The 14,789-nt window shown below is 49.4% G+C and overlaps 1 protein-coding gene across 2 annotated transcripts; it reads left to right on the top strand.

Moving 5' to 3' along the window:
• The first annotated feature begins 25 nt into the window (after positions 1–25).
• AAMDC (adipogenesis associated Mth938 domain containing) lies at positions 26–14,554 on the top strand. 2 transcript variants are annotated; one of them, XR_010787736.1, is made up of 5 exons: positions 26–338; positions 7,617–7,754; positions 13,740–13,835; positions 14,086–14,298; positions 14,331–14,554. XR_010787736.1 is itself a non-coding variant. In XM_066588262.1 (4 exons), the coding sequence occupies exons 2-4, from the start codon at positions 7,629–7,631 to the stop codon at positions 14,224–14,226; spliced, it is 363 nt and encodes a 120-aa protein (XP_066444359.1). In that variant the 5' UTR covers positions 26–338; positions 7,617–7,628; the 3' UTR covers positions 14,227–14,554. The 2 variants fall into 2 exon arrangements, 1 of the variants encoding a protein (XP_066444359.1); XM_066588262.1 differs by having other exon boundaries at positions 14,086–14,554.
• The last annotated feature ends 235 nt before the right edge of the window (positions 14,555–14,789 follow it).

The raw sequence follows: 14,789 nt of genomic DNA, 5'->3' as shown, positions 1-14,789 counted from the left end.
AAAGGGACTCGCGCTCTCTTTTTTTTCCCCAAAAGCAACTTTATTACTTTGTTAACAACCGCAGTCTGTAGGTTCACTAGCACGAGGCGAGCAGCAGCGGGCTGTCAGCGGGCGCCTCTGTGCGCAGTCACACCGCCGCACTAGCGGCACAGCACACAGCGGCACAGCACACAGACTGAGACGGCGCCGTCTCCTGTGTCACATTTGAAGCGCGCTTCCCTCCCGCCTCCAACCTGGTACGGCCGGGGGCGGAGCCGACAGCCAGCCAATAGGAAAGAGCAGGACGGGGTATAAATAGGCGTGTTAGAGGGAACGGTGTCACAGTTGAGAGGAGCGAGGTGAGTAGCGGGCTGGCCGCGGGGCGCTGGTTGTTATGCCAGCTGGAGGCACTTAGTAGCTGGTAATAACTCATTGTTACCCGCTGACTTGGGGGCAAAACTTATAAGTCGCCATTTAAAGTTGTTATTGCTTTAGTTGAAGTATCTTTAAAGGGCCCGGAGTGTCAGCGCCTAAAGTTTATTTGTGCGGCAAGTGCGTAAAAGTCTTACAAGAAGTCAGTGGAAGCAGCGATAAGATCCGCTACAGTGCGCCACATGGCGGTCCTGCATCTGTACTACGGCAGCCATAGACGCTGCGGGTCTGCACTGTATCTGCAGGTAACTCCGATATTATACGGAGCTGCACACAACTGTCAGATGCCGTAGCTTGGATACAAGATGTGATACGGGTGGGCATGGAGGCTCTAGTACCCTGTTGTACCGCCTCTAGCTTGGATACAAGATGTGATACGGACGGGCATGGAGGCTCTAGTACCCTGTTGTACCGCCTCTAGCTTGGATACAAGATGTGATACGGACGGACATGGAGGCTCTAGGACCCTGTTGTACCGCCTCTAGCTTGGATACAAGATGTGATGCAGGTGGGCATGGAGGCTCTAGTACCCTGTTGTACAACCTTTAGCTTGGATACAAGATGTGATACGGGCAGGCATGGAGGCTCTAGTACCCTGTTGTACAACCTTTAGGGCTCATGTCCACGGGCAAAATAGGATTTAGGATCCGCAGCGGATTTCCTGCATGCGGATCCGCATCCCATAGGGATGCATTGACCACCCGCGGGTAGATAAATACCCGCGGATCGTCAATAAAAGGGATTTTAAAAAAAATGGAGCATGGAAAAATCTGGACCATGCTCCATTTTCGTGCGGGTCTCCCGCGGGGACGGCTCCCGCGGGCTTCTATTGAAGCCTATGGAAGCCGTCCGGATCCGCGGGAGACCTAAAATAGGAATTTAAAGTATTTACCATCCGGCGCGGGCGGGGAAGGTCAGCTGTTCCTCACGGCCGCATCTTCCTTGCTTCGGCTCGGCGGATGTGCCCGGCGCATGCGCGCGGCACGTCGGCGACGTGCCGGCGACGTGCCGCCGGCGTCAGGAATTCATCCGCCGGCCGAAAATGAAGATCCGGCCGTGAGGAACAGCTGATCTTCTCCGCCCGCGCCGGATGGTAAATACTTTTAAATTCTTATTTTCGGCGCTCATGTCCGCGGGGCAGGAGGGACCCGCTGCAGATTCTACATGTAGAATCTGCAGCGGATCTGATTTTCCCCGTGGACATGAGGCCTTAGCTTGGATACAAGATGTGATGCGGGCGGGCATGGAGGTGTACAAGTTCTGTATTGTATCCTGCAGCAGATCGCTCCCCATTTGCTGTAACTGAGCCTCTAGATCGTGTAAACCCGTAGGCTGTTGCAGTCGGCATCCCAGATGGTCCCATACATGTTCTACTGGTGATAAATCTGGTGACCAGCAGCCACAGAACTGTGACAATGTTGTGGGGGCTTTCTGTGACCCCCTTGTGTGTGCGGCCGAGCATTATCCTGCTGCCTCTTGGAAGCCGCCATGAGAGGAACACATGTGGCTGCAGGACGTCCTGAACATATCGCTGAGCGGTCATTGTCCCTCGTATCACTACTAGGGAGGACCAACTGTTATATGCAATGGCCCCCCCAGACCATCACACCAGCAGGGGGCAGTGTGCCGCTCTACAACAAAGGCAGGATGGAGGCGATCACCCCGAGGTCAACGGACAAACTAACCCTGGATTCATGACTGAAGACACCCGATTCCCTTCCGTAACGTCCAGATTCATCGTCCACGACATAACTGCAAACTAAGGCGACGGCGGGGGTCAGAGGCCGTACATGGGGAGGGGGGAGGTGGGAGGGGGGTTGAGTGAGGTCAGAGGCGCTACATGTAATGGGGGGGCCACGAGACCAAGAGAGACAGTGATCACCCCTAGCTGGTAGTTGTCAGTGACCCCACCAACTCTTACAACAATGTGATAGAGCCACTATAGGTAAGTGACAGGTAGGTAGCCCTGTGGGTTCTTCCAAAGATTGGATCATCAGTTACAATGTATTGATCAAAACCGTGGAGTCTGACTCCTTTCACATGGAGCTACTAGTGCTGATCAGATGCTCCTCTCTACTGGTGGTCTGTAGGGGGCGTCCTGAGCCCGGTCACCTTGTGTGCCCTCACACATCCACTGGTCCCAACACCCCCTAACAGTCTGGTCAGATGCTTCTCTCTACTGGTGGTCTGTAGGGGGCGTCCCAGAGCCCGGTCACCTTGTGTGCCCTCACACATCCACTGATCCCAATACCTCCTAACAGTCTGGTCAGACGCTCCCCTCTACTGGTGGTCTGTAGGGGGCGTCCTGAGCCCGGTCACCTTGTGTGCCCTCACACATCCACTAGTCCCAACACCCCCTAACAGTCTGGTCAGATGCTTCTCTCTACTGGTGGTCTGTAGGGGGCGTCCCAGAGCCCGGTCACCTTGTGTGCCCTCACACATCCACTGATCCCAATACCTCCTAACAGTCTGGTCAGACGCTCCCCTCTACTGGTGGTCTGTAGGGGGCGTCCTGAGCCCGGTCACCTTGTGTGCCCTCACACATCCACTAGTCCCAACACCCCCTAACAGTCTGGTCAGATGCTTCTCTCTACTGGTGGTCTGTAGGGGGCGTCCCAGAGCCCGGTCACCTTGTGTGCCCTCACACATCCACTGATCCCAATACCTCCTAACAGTCTGGTCAGACGCTCCCCTCTACTGGTGGTCTGTAGGGGGCGTCCTGAGCCCGGTCACCTTGTGTGCCCTCACACATCCACTGGTCCCAACACCTCCTAACAGTCTGGACAGAACAGCCGGTGGGGGGACAATTCATGGATACGACCATCCAGCTTCTCCCATCCCAATAATGCGCCCCCTCTGGTAACGGGGTGACATCTCCTCTCTGCGTCGTAGAGACGTCTAGTGGCCAACAAGCTCTACAAGCGAAGAAGGTCACTACACACAAGGAGCCTCCGAGAGCCTCTTATAGGCCAGGGGGGGGGGGACCACTTTTAGGGCCTCCGGTGACAAGACCGTCCATCTAATCACCACAACTCATTATTACACATCGGCCAGGGATGGAGCCGCGGGTCAGATGTGTGCAGGACTCGGTGAATGTAGCGTTGCACAGATGTAGTTTGTATGTTGGCTTTCTATACAGCTGATGATGATTGGGTGTAGCTGCCCTTTAATAGAGTCATTGGGTTTCATTCCCATATTTGCTCGCCCCGTTTCATGCTGGGTCTATATAGTTCCCATTTGCTGAGCCTCCTTCACCCAGCTGTGGTTGTGAATAGACCTGGCATGGTCGCCGGTCCGGCTGCGCTGCCCAGGGCGCTATTTTTGGATGTCTGACTGCTTCTTAGTTACAGAGTTCAGACTTCCCAGCCTGTCTTGCTGAAGGGGTTTTCTAGTGTAAAGCCATTTCTGACCATCATCAGGATAGCCATCAATAGCCGATTGCTGGTCCAACTCGTCCTGATCAGCTGATATCAAGGAGCTGCTGACCAGCAGACTTAGAACATAATTCACAAGTGGTGCACTACAGTACTGCAGCTCCCTGGTCACTTCATCAGAGACTGTGTTGCCTGTAGGAGTCTGATGGCTCAGGAGAGCTGCTGGTCCTCCCCACAACTCGTACTGCAGCTCTATCTAGCTGCATAAGGACCGACAAATCCCATGTACATCCCATTCTTCTACATAGGGGGCAGTATTATAGTAGTTATATTCTTGTACATAGTAGCAGTATTATAGTAGCTATATTCTTGTACATAGGGAGCAGTATTATAGTAGTTATATTCTTGTACATAGGGGGCAGTATTATAGTAGTTATATTCTTGTACATAGGGGGCAGTATTATAGTAGTTATATTCTTGTACATAGGGAGCAGTATTATAGTAGTTATATTCTTGTACATAGGGGGCAGTATTATAGTAGTTATATTCTTGTACATAGGGGGCAGTATTATAGTAGTTATATTCTTGTACATAGGGGGCAGTATTATAGTAGTTATATTCTTGTACATAGGAGCAGTATTATAGTAGTCATATTCCTGTACATAGGGAGCAGTATTATGGTAGTTATATTCTTGTACATAGGGGGCAGTATTATAGTAGTTATATTCTTGTACATAGAAGGCAGTATTATAGTAGTTATATTCTTGTACATAGGAGCAGTATTATAGTAGTTATATTCTTGTACATAGGGGGCAGTATTATAGTAGTTATATTCTTGTACATAGGAGCAGTATTATAGTAGTTATATTCTTGTACATAGGGGCAGTATTATAGTAGTTATATTCTTGTACATAGGAGGCAGTATTATAGTAGTTATATTCCTGTACATAGGAGGCAGTATTATAGTAGTTTCTTGTACATAGGAGGCAGTATTATAGTAGTTATATTCCTGTACATAGGAGGCAGTATTATAGTAGTTATATTCTTGTACATAGGAGGCAGTATTATAGTAGTTATATTCTTGTACATAGGGGGCAGTATTATAGTAGTTATATTCTTGTACATAGGGGGCAGTATTATAGTAGTTATATTCTTGTACATAGGGGGCAGTATTATAGTAGTTATATTCTTGTACATAGGGGGCAGTATTATAGTAGTTATATTCTTGTACATAGGGGGCAGTATTATAGTAGTTATATTCTTGTACATAGGGGGCAGTATTATAGTAGTTATATTCTTGTACATAGGGGGCAGTATTATAGTAGTTATATTCTTGTACATAGGGGGCAGTATTATAGTAGTTATATTCTTGTACATAGGGGGCAGTATTATAGTAGTTATATTCTTGTTCATAGGGGGCAGTATTATAGTAGTTATACTGCCCCCTATGTACAAGAATATAACTACTATAATACTGCCCCCTATGTACAAGAATATAACTACTATAATACTGCCCCCTATGTACAAGAATATTATAGTAGTTATATTCTTGTACATAGGGGGCAGTATTATAGTAGTTATATTCTTGTACATAGGGGGCAGTATTATAGTAGTTATATTCTTGTACATAGGGGGCAGTATTATAGTAGTTATATTCTTGTACATAGGGGGCAGTATTATAGTAGTTATATTCTTGTACATAGGAGGCAGTATTATAGTAGTTATGTTCTTGTACATAGGGGGGCAGTATTATAGATGTTCTTGTACATAGGGGGGCAGTATTATAGTAGTTCTTGTACATAGGGGGGCAGTATTATAGTAGTTCTTGTACATAGGGGGGCAGTATTATAGTAGTTCTTGTACATAGGGGGGCAGTATTATAGTAGTTCTTGTACATAGGGGGGCAGTATTATAGTAGTTCTTGTACATAGGGGGGCAGTATTATAGTAGTTCTTGTACATAGGGGGGCAGTATTATAGTAGTTCTTGTACATAGGGGGGCAGTATTATAGTAGTTCTTGTACATAGGGGGGCAGTATTACAGTAGTTCTTGTACATAGGGGGGCAGTATTACAGTAGTTCTTGTACATAGGGGGGCAGTATTACAGTAGTTCTTGTACATAGGGGGGCAGTATTACAGTAGTTCTTGTACATAGGGGGGCAGTATTACAGTAGTTCTTGTACATAGGGGGGCAGTATTACAGTAGTTCTTGTACATAGGGGGGCAGTATTATAGCAGTTATGTTCTTGTACATAGGGGGGCAGTATTATAGCAGTTATGTTCTTGTACATAGGGGGCAGTATTATAGCAGTTATGTTCTTGTACATAGGGGGCAGTATTATAGCAGTTATCTTTTCGTACTAGAGCTTCCATGCCCACTTCTCTCACATCTTGTATCCAAGCTAGAGGCAGTACAACAGGGTACTAGAGCCTCCCTACAAGGGGTCGGTTCTCCACAATAAATCGTCCTTTTGCTCTGACTTTGTAATCACTTATATCAACGTTACAATCACTGAGAGAACGTTTCATCCATCTGACAACTTCTAGGTGGAGTTGTTGCTGGGTATCTTGCCGGCCGACACTTTCCATAGCATTGCTGTGGAAAGCTCCGGCATCTATCCACGAACAGAGAATCATTGCGATTCTCTGCTTGTGGCATGTAATTCGCAGCATGCTGCGAATTGCCCTGATTCTCTGCGGCCAGCCTATCAGATAAGGCTGACCGGTGGAGATTCGGCGGCAGCGGCTCCTGCGGCGTAGATCTGCCGTGGGACTTCACAAGGCCCGTGGACAACCTGCTTTAGTGAGGTGAACCTATCAGCAGCACAAATCTCTGCTGTTGTGATAGTTTGTTACAATGTATCAGTTTTGAGTTTACAGTCTGTGGATTGTCTGAATTGGGTATAATTTAGATGCTTTTCTATCACTTGGGAAGTAAAGTGTTAACTCTTCACCGATGGCAAGCAGAAATCTTAATTCGAAGCGCAGGTAGACCTTTAAGGCTTTACAGCAGTTTGAAAGCGTTGAAAGATATTTGGTGTTTTTGCCACTTGTACAAATGCAGCACTTCTGCTTCCAATATGTTAACTGAATCTGCGACTGGATGTGAAGCCCGGCTAGTCCAGGCATTTGAATACCAGGCTTAGTAAATTTTCCCCATAGTATGGTAGAGTTGTAGAACTACTCAGTATACGATCATTAAAGGGATTAATCCATTTCTTGCCATTTTGCTGTAGGAAGCAGACAGCGCCATACATTGTGTAGTGGCCCGGGTTGGTACTGCAGGCTGAATTCTATTCACTCCCATAGGATTCAACCTGCAGCACCAATCCAGGCCACTGCACAAAGTATGGAGCTGTCTGCTTCCTGCAGCAAAACAGCTACAAGTAGGGTGATCCCTCTAAACTTCAGTTGCAGAACCCGCATTGAATCTGATTGGCTCTGTATAACATTACATTTCACACCAGGTCACTTGTTGTCAGGGATTGAAGCGTAAAGTTCCTCTTACATGAGATGAATGTCAGGCACTTCTGTGTCCGGCAGCCGTCCCAGTGATGATTGTGCCTGTGAATGGAGGTTGTTCCTGCCGCCAGTTAACAGGCTGTCTGTCGTAGATGACCCAGCAATAATCTGGTCTGCATGAAGGATCTGATCAGCGGCTCATCACTGATCACTGATTGCTCTTTTGCTGCACGCTTTCACATTGCACAAACTGCTTGATGTAACCTGCAAATCGCTCAGTAAAAGGGGCTTAACTCCTGGTTTGGCGGTAGATCCGGGAGGGGCTGTCCGTCCTACCTGCTTCTCTAACCCCGTGTGTTCCTCTTGAAGGACTTGGTCAGGATGACTTCTCCAGAAATCTCCAAGATCGCCTGGGGCAGCATGAAGGTTGCAGGTCAGGCCTATAAGGACTGCAAGGTCTGGCCTGGAGGAAGCCGGACCTGGGACTGGCGAGAGACTGGAACTGATGTAAGAGGCGGATGTCATTGGTGTAATGTACAAAGAGGCGGAGCATGTGGTGGTATGGGCTCTGTGCTGGGAGGGGGTAAGAACCTGAACTGTTGCCTCTGCTTGCTGTGACCTCATACAGCCACCACTAAGGGGATTAATACATATGCAGTGTGCTCCCCCTAGTGGTAAGCACATACACCTATAATTGCTGCCTGAAGTAAGAATTGCATTTGCCTCTGTGGATACATTGTGCAGTTAACCAGCACCTTAGGGGTTAAATTTAGCTATTAAAGACAGGCCCTAGTTTGGTACTTAAAGGCACACTCATTTTCCAGACACCCTCTGCTCATCTAATAGTCTGTCTCATTGTTGTTTTTTTTTTTTTTCCTTTTAAAGCACACTTTCATTAAAATTAAGTTTGCAGCGAGTCCCCCATTATTTTTGGTTTACTTGTTTCTGAATGCTATCTCCTACAATCGTGCTGCAACAGCAGAATGGTGGCCGGTCCCATACTTACTCTATTGTTGATTGTACCAAGGAATGAGCAATGCAGCATGGGAAGTAAGGGCAAGAAAGTCAGGACAGTGAACTACTGGCTGACTGCTAGGCTTGCTACATGCCTGAAAGTAGACTGCAAACAGCAGAAAAAGAGAGGAAATCACAACCTACAAACATGAGGAGGAGGAGGAAGGAGAGAGGAAGGAAGGAAGGGAGGGGGGGGGGGGGGTGCAGCCAGCAGAAAAAGAGCGGCTAAGGAGAACCTTGGTGTATTCTAGAAAACACCTGGAAAACTTTAAACACGTAACAGTTTTCTGGGATTTTCATCTCCACTTGTGAAAAGCTTCACCTCTTTTTCCTTTAACCTGGTTGTATGAGGGCTTCTTCATTCTGGGCTGAGCGGTAGGCCTTATTGTCTCAAAAAAAATACATTATATGTACCAACTCATCAGTTCTGCCATTATGTGTGGGTATAGGGTTTTTTTGCACAATATTTATTGCCGTATGCGATGGCCCCCCCAGCCCATCACACCAGCAGGGGGCAGTGTGCCGCTCCACAGCAAAGGCAGGATTGAGGCGCTCACCCCAATATCTCCAGACACGAACACGGCTGTCGTAAGCGGCCAAATTAAACCTGGATTCATTGCTGAAGACACCCGGTTCCCCTCCGTAGCGTCCAGTTTAATGATTCATGACGCCACTGCAAACGGCGGCAACGGTGGGAGTCAGAGGCTGAACATGGAATGGGGTCAGCAAGACCAAATGTCCTTCAGCCAAGTGTCTGGAAATGGTTTCCACAGGGATGTAACGATGGCGCCCCCTGTCTCTGGATGGCGGCCAATAAAAAAAAATATATATATTTGGAGCTTGTTGGACAATCAGACGCTCCTCTCTACTGGTGGTCTGTAGGGGGCGTCCTGAGCCCGGTCACCTTGTGTGCCCTCACACATCCACTGGTCCCAACACCTAACAGTCTGGTCAGACGCTCCTCTCTACTGGTGGTCTGTAGGGGGCATCCTGAGCCCGGTCACCTTGTGTGCCCTCATCCACTGGTCCCAACACCACCTAACAGTCTGGTCAGACGCTCCTCTCTACTGGTGGTCTGTAGGGGGCATCCTGAGCCCGGTCACCTTGTGTGCCCTCATCCACTGGTCCCAACACCACCTAACAGTCTGGTCAGACGCTCGTCTCTACTGGTGGTCTGTAGGGGGCATCCTGAGCCCGGTCACCTTGTGTGCCCTCACACATCCACTGGTCCCAACACTTCCTAACAGTCTGGTCAGAACGGCCGGTCGGGGACAATTCATCAATTCGACCGGTAGTCTGTCGGGGTGGGGGGGGTTTGTTCCGTTGGGGAGGGGTGGGGCTTGTTTTCCTGCCCTCATAATGGAGGCCATAGGCTGGATGTGATTGGGGGATTTCACACTCAGCGCAAATGCTGACAAGTTTCTTTGTCAAAATCTGCAGCATTTCTCGCAGCGAGAGCCCCGCTACAATATCCCCCATTGGTGCGGATTTTGACGCCTAAATCAGCTGCATGTAGGCCTGGGCAGCGCTCCTCTCACTTGTTGTAGCCAGAGCACGGGCACACTGGCAGCTGCTGCCAGTCATGTGCTATGGCAGTGGCATCATGTGATTTGGCACAGCACTTGGTAGCGACGTGCTCTGCGGGAGAAAAACGCTGCACAGGCCGCCGCCGGCTGCGGATGTGCATTTGCACGCTCCTAAGCGCTGGATTTTTGCGTAGTGAATACTTTTTTTTTTTTTTTGCCCCCGCCTTGGTGTATCTTGCTGTACTTTTTGCACCTGGAAGGCATGTTCATTTACACGCAGCAAACAGATGCAAGAACTGAAATGGCTACCTAGCTCCAGAGGTGTGGGTTTTATCCAGCAGAATTGCGCAGGGTTTCCCGCTTCTCCCTTTGTGACTTCTATGAGGACCTTTTTGGTGCACAAATTCCCGCTCATTGTTACAAGGCTTGTATAAAGAGTCTAACATTGTCTTGCAGGAATGCTGCCTTCCAGTAGGTGGCGCTGCAGAGGGATTGTTCCATCTCCCTTATATACAATAAAAAATAAATAAAAATTTTGTGCGCGTGCAAAATTCGGCAATGTCTACGACTGGATTGCCATAAATGGAGGCTATTCTCTGCGTATTGTGCATGAAAATACGACATACGTCACGGCCATGGAGCCACAACGGGGCTTTTGTTGAGGAAATGTTGTAAATTCTGCCAAGGCAAATCGGCATCTTTCCGCTCGCTGTGAATGTACTTTTGCAGCACGCGTTATACATCCAGACATCGTATCCCCCTCTGCCACTCAGCCCTGCGGGGGGAGGGGGCTGTCTGGTGTCATCGTCACCCAGCTTTCCCAGGATCAGATATTTCGGAGTATATACTATGGCGGCGCTGGAGGTTTCCTCTCATGGCCGGTGATGTTGTGCAGAGTTGATTACATCGGGGGCTTCGCTGGCCACCTTGCTGCAGTCAATGCTGTGATTTGTCGTCTCCCCCGGCACGGAGGAGTGGGGTGGGTGGGGGGATGAGCACCAGGATCTGCTCTAACCAGCGCCCGCCGTTCTGCAGCGTTGGAGACGTGTTCTATTTACTGCTGGGTTATAGCGGCGGCACTGACTGCAAATCTAATCTCCTCCAGAGCAGAAACGTTCCCAGCAGCACGCGAAATGAATGATCCGAGTGAGAGAGGGAGGCGAATGCGGGCGGACTCCATACAGTATTACGACTACTACGTGACTGCTGAGCGTACGGAGAAGTCATCAATATCACACTGGTGGTGGTCGTGGCCACCGGTCACGCGATGGAAGGGTCTGCATCCCTCTCATTGTTTACCAGGCACAGCACTGTACATCTTCTAGTGGTTGTGACTGGTACTGCAGCTCTGTCCCATTTGTTTAAATGAGTCCCAGCTGTAATGTCGTTATTCCACCATAACCCCTCCAATCGGATGATCCCTACCGATCTGATACTCTTGTCACCCCCACTACTAGCTGCCTTAAGAATAGGCCATCGGCTTAGGCCTCATGTCCACGGGGAAAATCGGGCCCGCTACGGATTCTACATGTAGAATCTGCAGCGGGTCCCTCCTGCCCCGCGGACGTGAGCACTGAAAATACAAATAAATAAGAATTTACCTATCCGTAGCGGGCGGCGAAGCTCTGCTCTTCCTCACGGCCGGATCTTCTTTTTCGGCCGGCGGATGAATTCCTGACGCCGGCGGGACGTCGCCGGTACGTCGTCGACGTGCCGCGCGCATGCGCCGGGCACATCCGCCGAGCCGAAGCAAGGGAGATGCGGCCGTGAGGAAGAGAAGAGCTTCGCGGCCCGCTGCGGGTGAGTAAATTCTTTTAAATTCCTATTTTAGGTCTCCCGCGGATCCGGACGGCTTCCATAGGCTTCAATAGAAGCCCGCAGGAGCCGTCCCCGCGGGAGACCCGCACAAAAATGGAGCATGGTCCAGATTTTTTCATGCTCCTTTTTTTTTAAAATCAATTTTATTGACGATCCGCGGGTATTTATCTACCCGCGGGTGGTCAATGCATCCCTATGGGATCCGCGTGCAGGTAATCCGCTGCGGATCCTAAATCATATTTTGCCCGTGGACATGAGCCCTTACTGTCACCAAGTCCCTTAAACTACCAAACATTTTTCAGAAAAAAAATTTTCTTTGATCATTATATATTAGGAAATGAGGTGACCAAAAAAAGCAGTATTAATCTGTGGTTGGTGTTTTGTTCCTTTTTTTTGGGGGGGGGGGGGGGGGGGATTGATCATGCCCTTCTCGTGTGTCTCGACTCCAGCCGTCCGCCTCCCATGACTTGAGGTGGGTCATTGACATAAAGGACACCAGACTGTTTACAGGCCGCCAGTGCTGTGGGGGCAGCGATGGTTAAATACAGGGCAGTGCCACCACTAAGCCTGGGGCTACTATGGGGATGTTAGCACCCTGAGATTGCATCATGGGAGTCCAATGGTGGGTTAGAGGGTTTGCTTCTATGGGGACCTTTTGGTGCGCAAATACGCAGTCACATAGAGCATGTTCATATATATAATTTTATTTATTTTTTGGCGCGGTGGAAATGCGTGTGCAAAATATGCGCATGTACCGCAACCATTTGAAATGAATGGGTTGTAGTCACTGCGTGTTGTGCACACAAACACACCCGTGTGAAGCCGGCCTTAGGGTGACTGTATATATGGCACGATCGAGGTTGACCATGGCTCTTCGGTGGCTGCTGCCCGCTTAGTGTGCAGCGGGCTCGGCTTGCTTCATACCCAACAGGCACCTCTGTGACAGACCTGTACATCAGAGGGGAAGGGGTTAAACGGTGCAATCAACATTGCAAGTTGACCGCCTATTGTTTCTGGAGTGCAACATATGCAAACACGGCAAGAACATACAATCTTCATACATGTACCCCTTGGACCCCAGAGCTGCACAACAACAGTGCTAACCCGTCTAGTCTAAAAATGCACCTCTTCAGGGAGGCATACCGCATTCCCTAAACAAACCCCTCTGTACTCCGCCTGATAACATGCTCCCTGACCTACTGACTGCAATCCCTACTAGCCATCATAAACCGCTCCTGCAGTCATACCGATTCTGCCGTCACACGGCTAAATGTCTGACCATTGTCTATGTCTATAGCACCCCTCACTCTCCACCTCGCCGTACTTTGCACATCTCCAGCCCTTTACCTTCTGTATCACCCCATTACTTCTCCACCCTGCCATACCTGCACATCTCCAGCCCCTTTACCTTCTGTATCACCCCATTACTTCTCCACCCTGCCATACCTGCACATCTCCAGCCCCTTTACCTTCTGTATCCCCCCATTATCTGTAGTATGTAAGCTCGTTGGAGCAGGACCCTCACCCCTATTGTTTCCATCAGCTGATTACTATATGTAACCGTGATTCTGTAATGTTTGTACTTTTGTCTTTCTGTATCCCCCCTGTCTATGTAAGCGCTGCGGAATATGTTGGCGCTATACAAATAAAGATTATTATTAGTATAGAAGAGCATAGAGGGGTTTAAGACTTGGGACCACCATGCTGTGTGCGGAGGACATGAGGCCGCTGGGATAGGTGGGGTCATCTGTGCTAATAATTAGTATTATGGTGATGTGACTCTTGTCTCGGGCACAGGGGCATTACCCTTCATCCTGTCCGGACTGACCGGCGCAGGAGATTTCATGCACAGGTTGTCTGCTGGTCCCAGCTGACAACAGAGAATACATTGCACTGAACTGCCCAGCAGTTGGAGGGTTAAGGACTGTTTAGGCTGCTCCCCTCGCTGCTCTGTCAGAGCATGCTGGGGGTTATTGCAGACCACCACCGCCCCCCAATACTGCTACTGTCACTGGTTGTAGGTCAGGGGGATGTGGTGTGGTGCCTGTACTCCTCTACTGCAGCACATGGTGGCGCTATAGAGTAGTTTACAGAGCCGCCTGTGTAACTGCATCCTTTGTCTTGTGTTCATCAGCACCATCCAGGGGTCCAGCCGGCGGATGTTGATGAGGTGTTAAAAAAGGGAGTGAAGACGCTGGTCATCGGCCGTGGTATGAGTGAAGCTCTGCAGGTGAGATGGATTGTAGTTCCCAAGTCAAACTCAAGGGGGCAGCATCAGCCGTAGACTCGGGTTTTAGCTGATGGATGTGGATAAGAAAGTTTAGTATGTTGGAGAATCCCGTGCCAATAAGCGGATTCTGGGTTCTGCTGCAGCGCCCCTGCAGGCGAAACAAAGCATTACTTTTAAATGAAAAAAATAAATAAAATCAGTGCTCCCGCTTTCTTTTTGTCGTCTAACTCTTCTATCTGCGCCTCCTCAGGTCCCCACATCCACCCTGAACTACATCCGCTCGCAAGGCATTGATGTACTCGTCTTCCAGACCGAGAAGGCCGTGCAGGAATATAACAGCCTTGCCGCACAAGGAGCCAAAGTTGGAGGAGTGTTTCACTCCACCTGCTAAGTCTTCGCCTTGTGGGAGCTGAAAGCGTGGCGCCTCGGCCTGGAGCTGTCCGTGGAGTGGGATCCTGGGGGCCTGAGCCGTCCATGGAGCGGGATCCTGGGTGCCCGGCTGCTGACTGTGCAGGCCTCAATGTGCCATAATGCTTTATGTAATGCTGATGGATGCGAGATGAGAAGTTAATTCAAGACAAAACCCGCCAGCGCACAAGTTGTGGAACTACAACCCCCAACATGGCCTCCTAGGCTGACCGTCACATCTGTGTAATGCTTGTATGCCCCTCCCCTCCCATTGTAAACCTCAATCACCCTATTAAATTTGGCTCAGTAGACCTGCGGGTGTTGGAGATCTGGGTGCGGCAGCCATCATACAAACACGAGCATGCCACCGTTGTGTCCTGCCCCCTAGAGGACAGCGAGTGTCATTTCGCACTTGGAAATCTGGGACTTTTTTTTGTGTGATGCGCCTTGTCCTCAGTCTGTGAGGACTGCAGGATGTACTAGTTTAAAAAAAAGCGCAATTTCTTTTTATTTTGCTCCTGCAGAAACAGAATTGCCCAAAAAAAC

The sequence above is a fragment of the Eleutherodactylus coqui genome, chromosome 1, assembly GCF_035609145.1.
Source record: "Eleutherodactylus coqui strain aEleCoq1 chromosome 1, aEleCoq1.hap1, whole genome shotgun sequence".
Classification (NCBI taxonomy): domain Eukaryota; kingdom Metazoa; phylum Chordata; class Amphibia; order Anura; family Eleutherodactylidae; genus Eleutherodactylus; species Eleutherodactylus coqui.
This window is presented reverse-complemented; position numbering and strand designations above follow the sequence as displayed.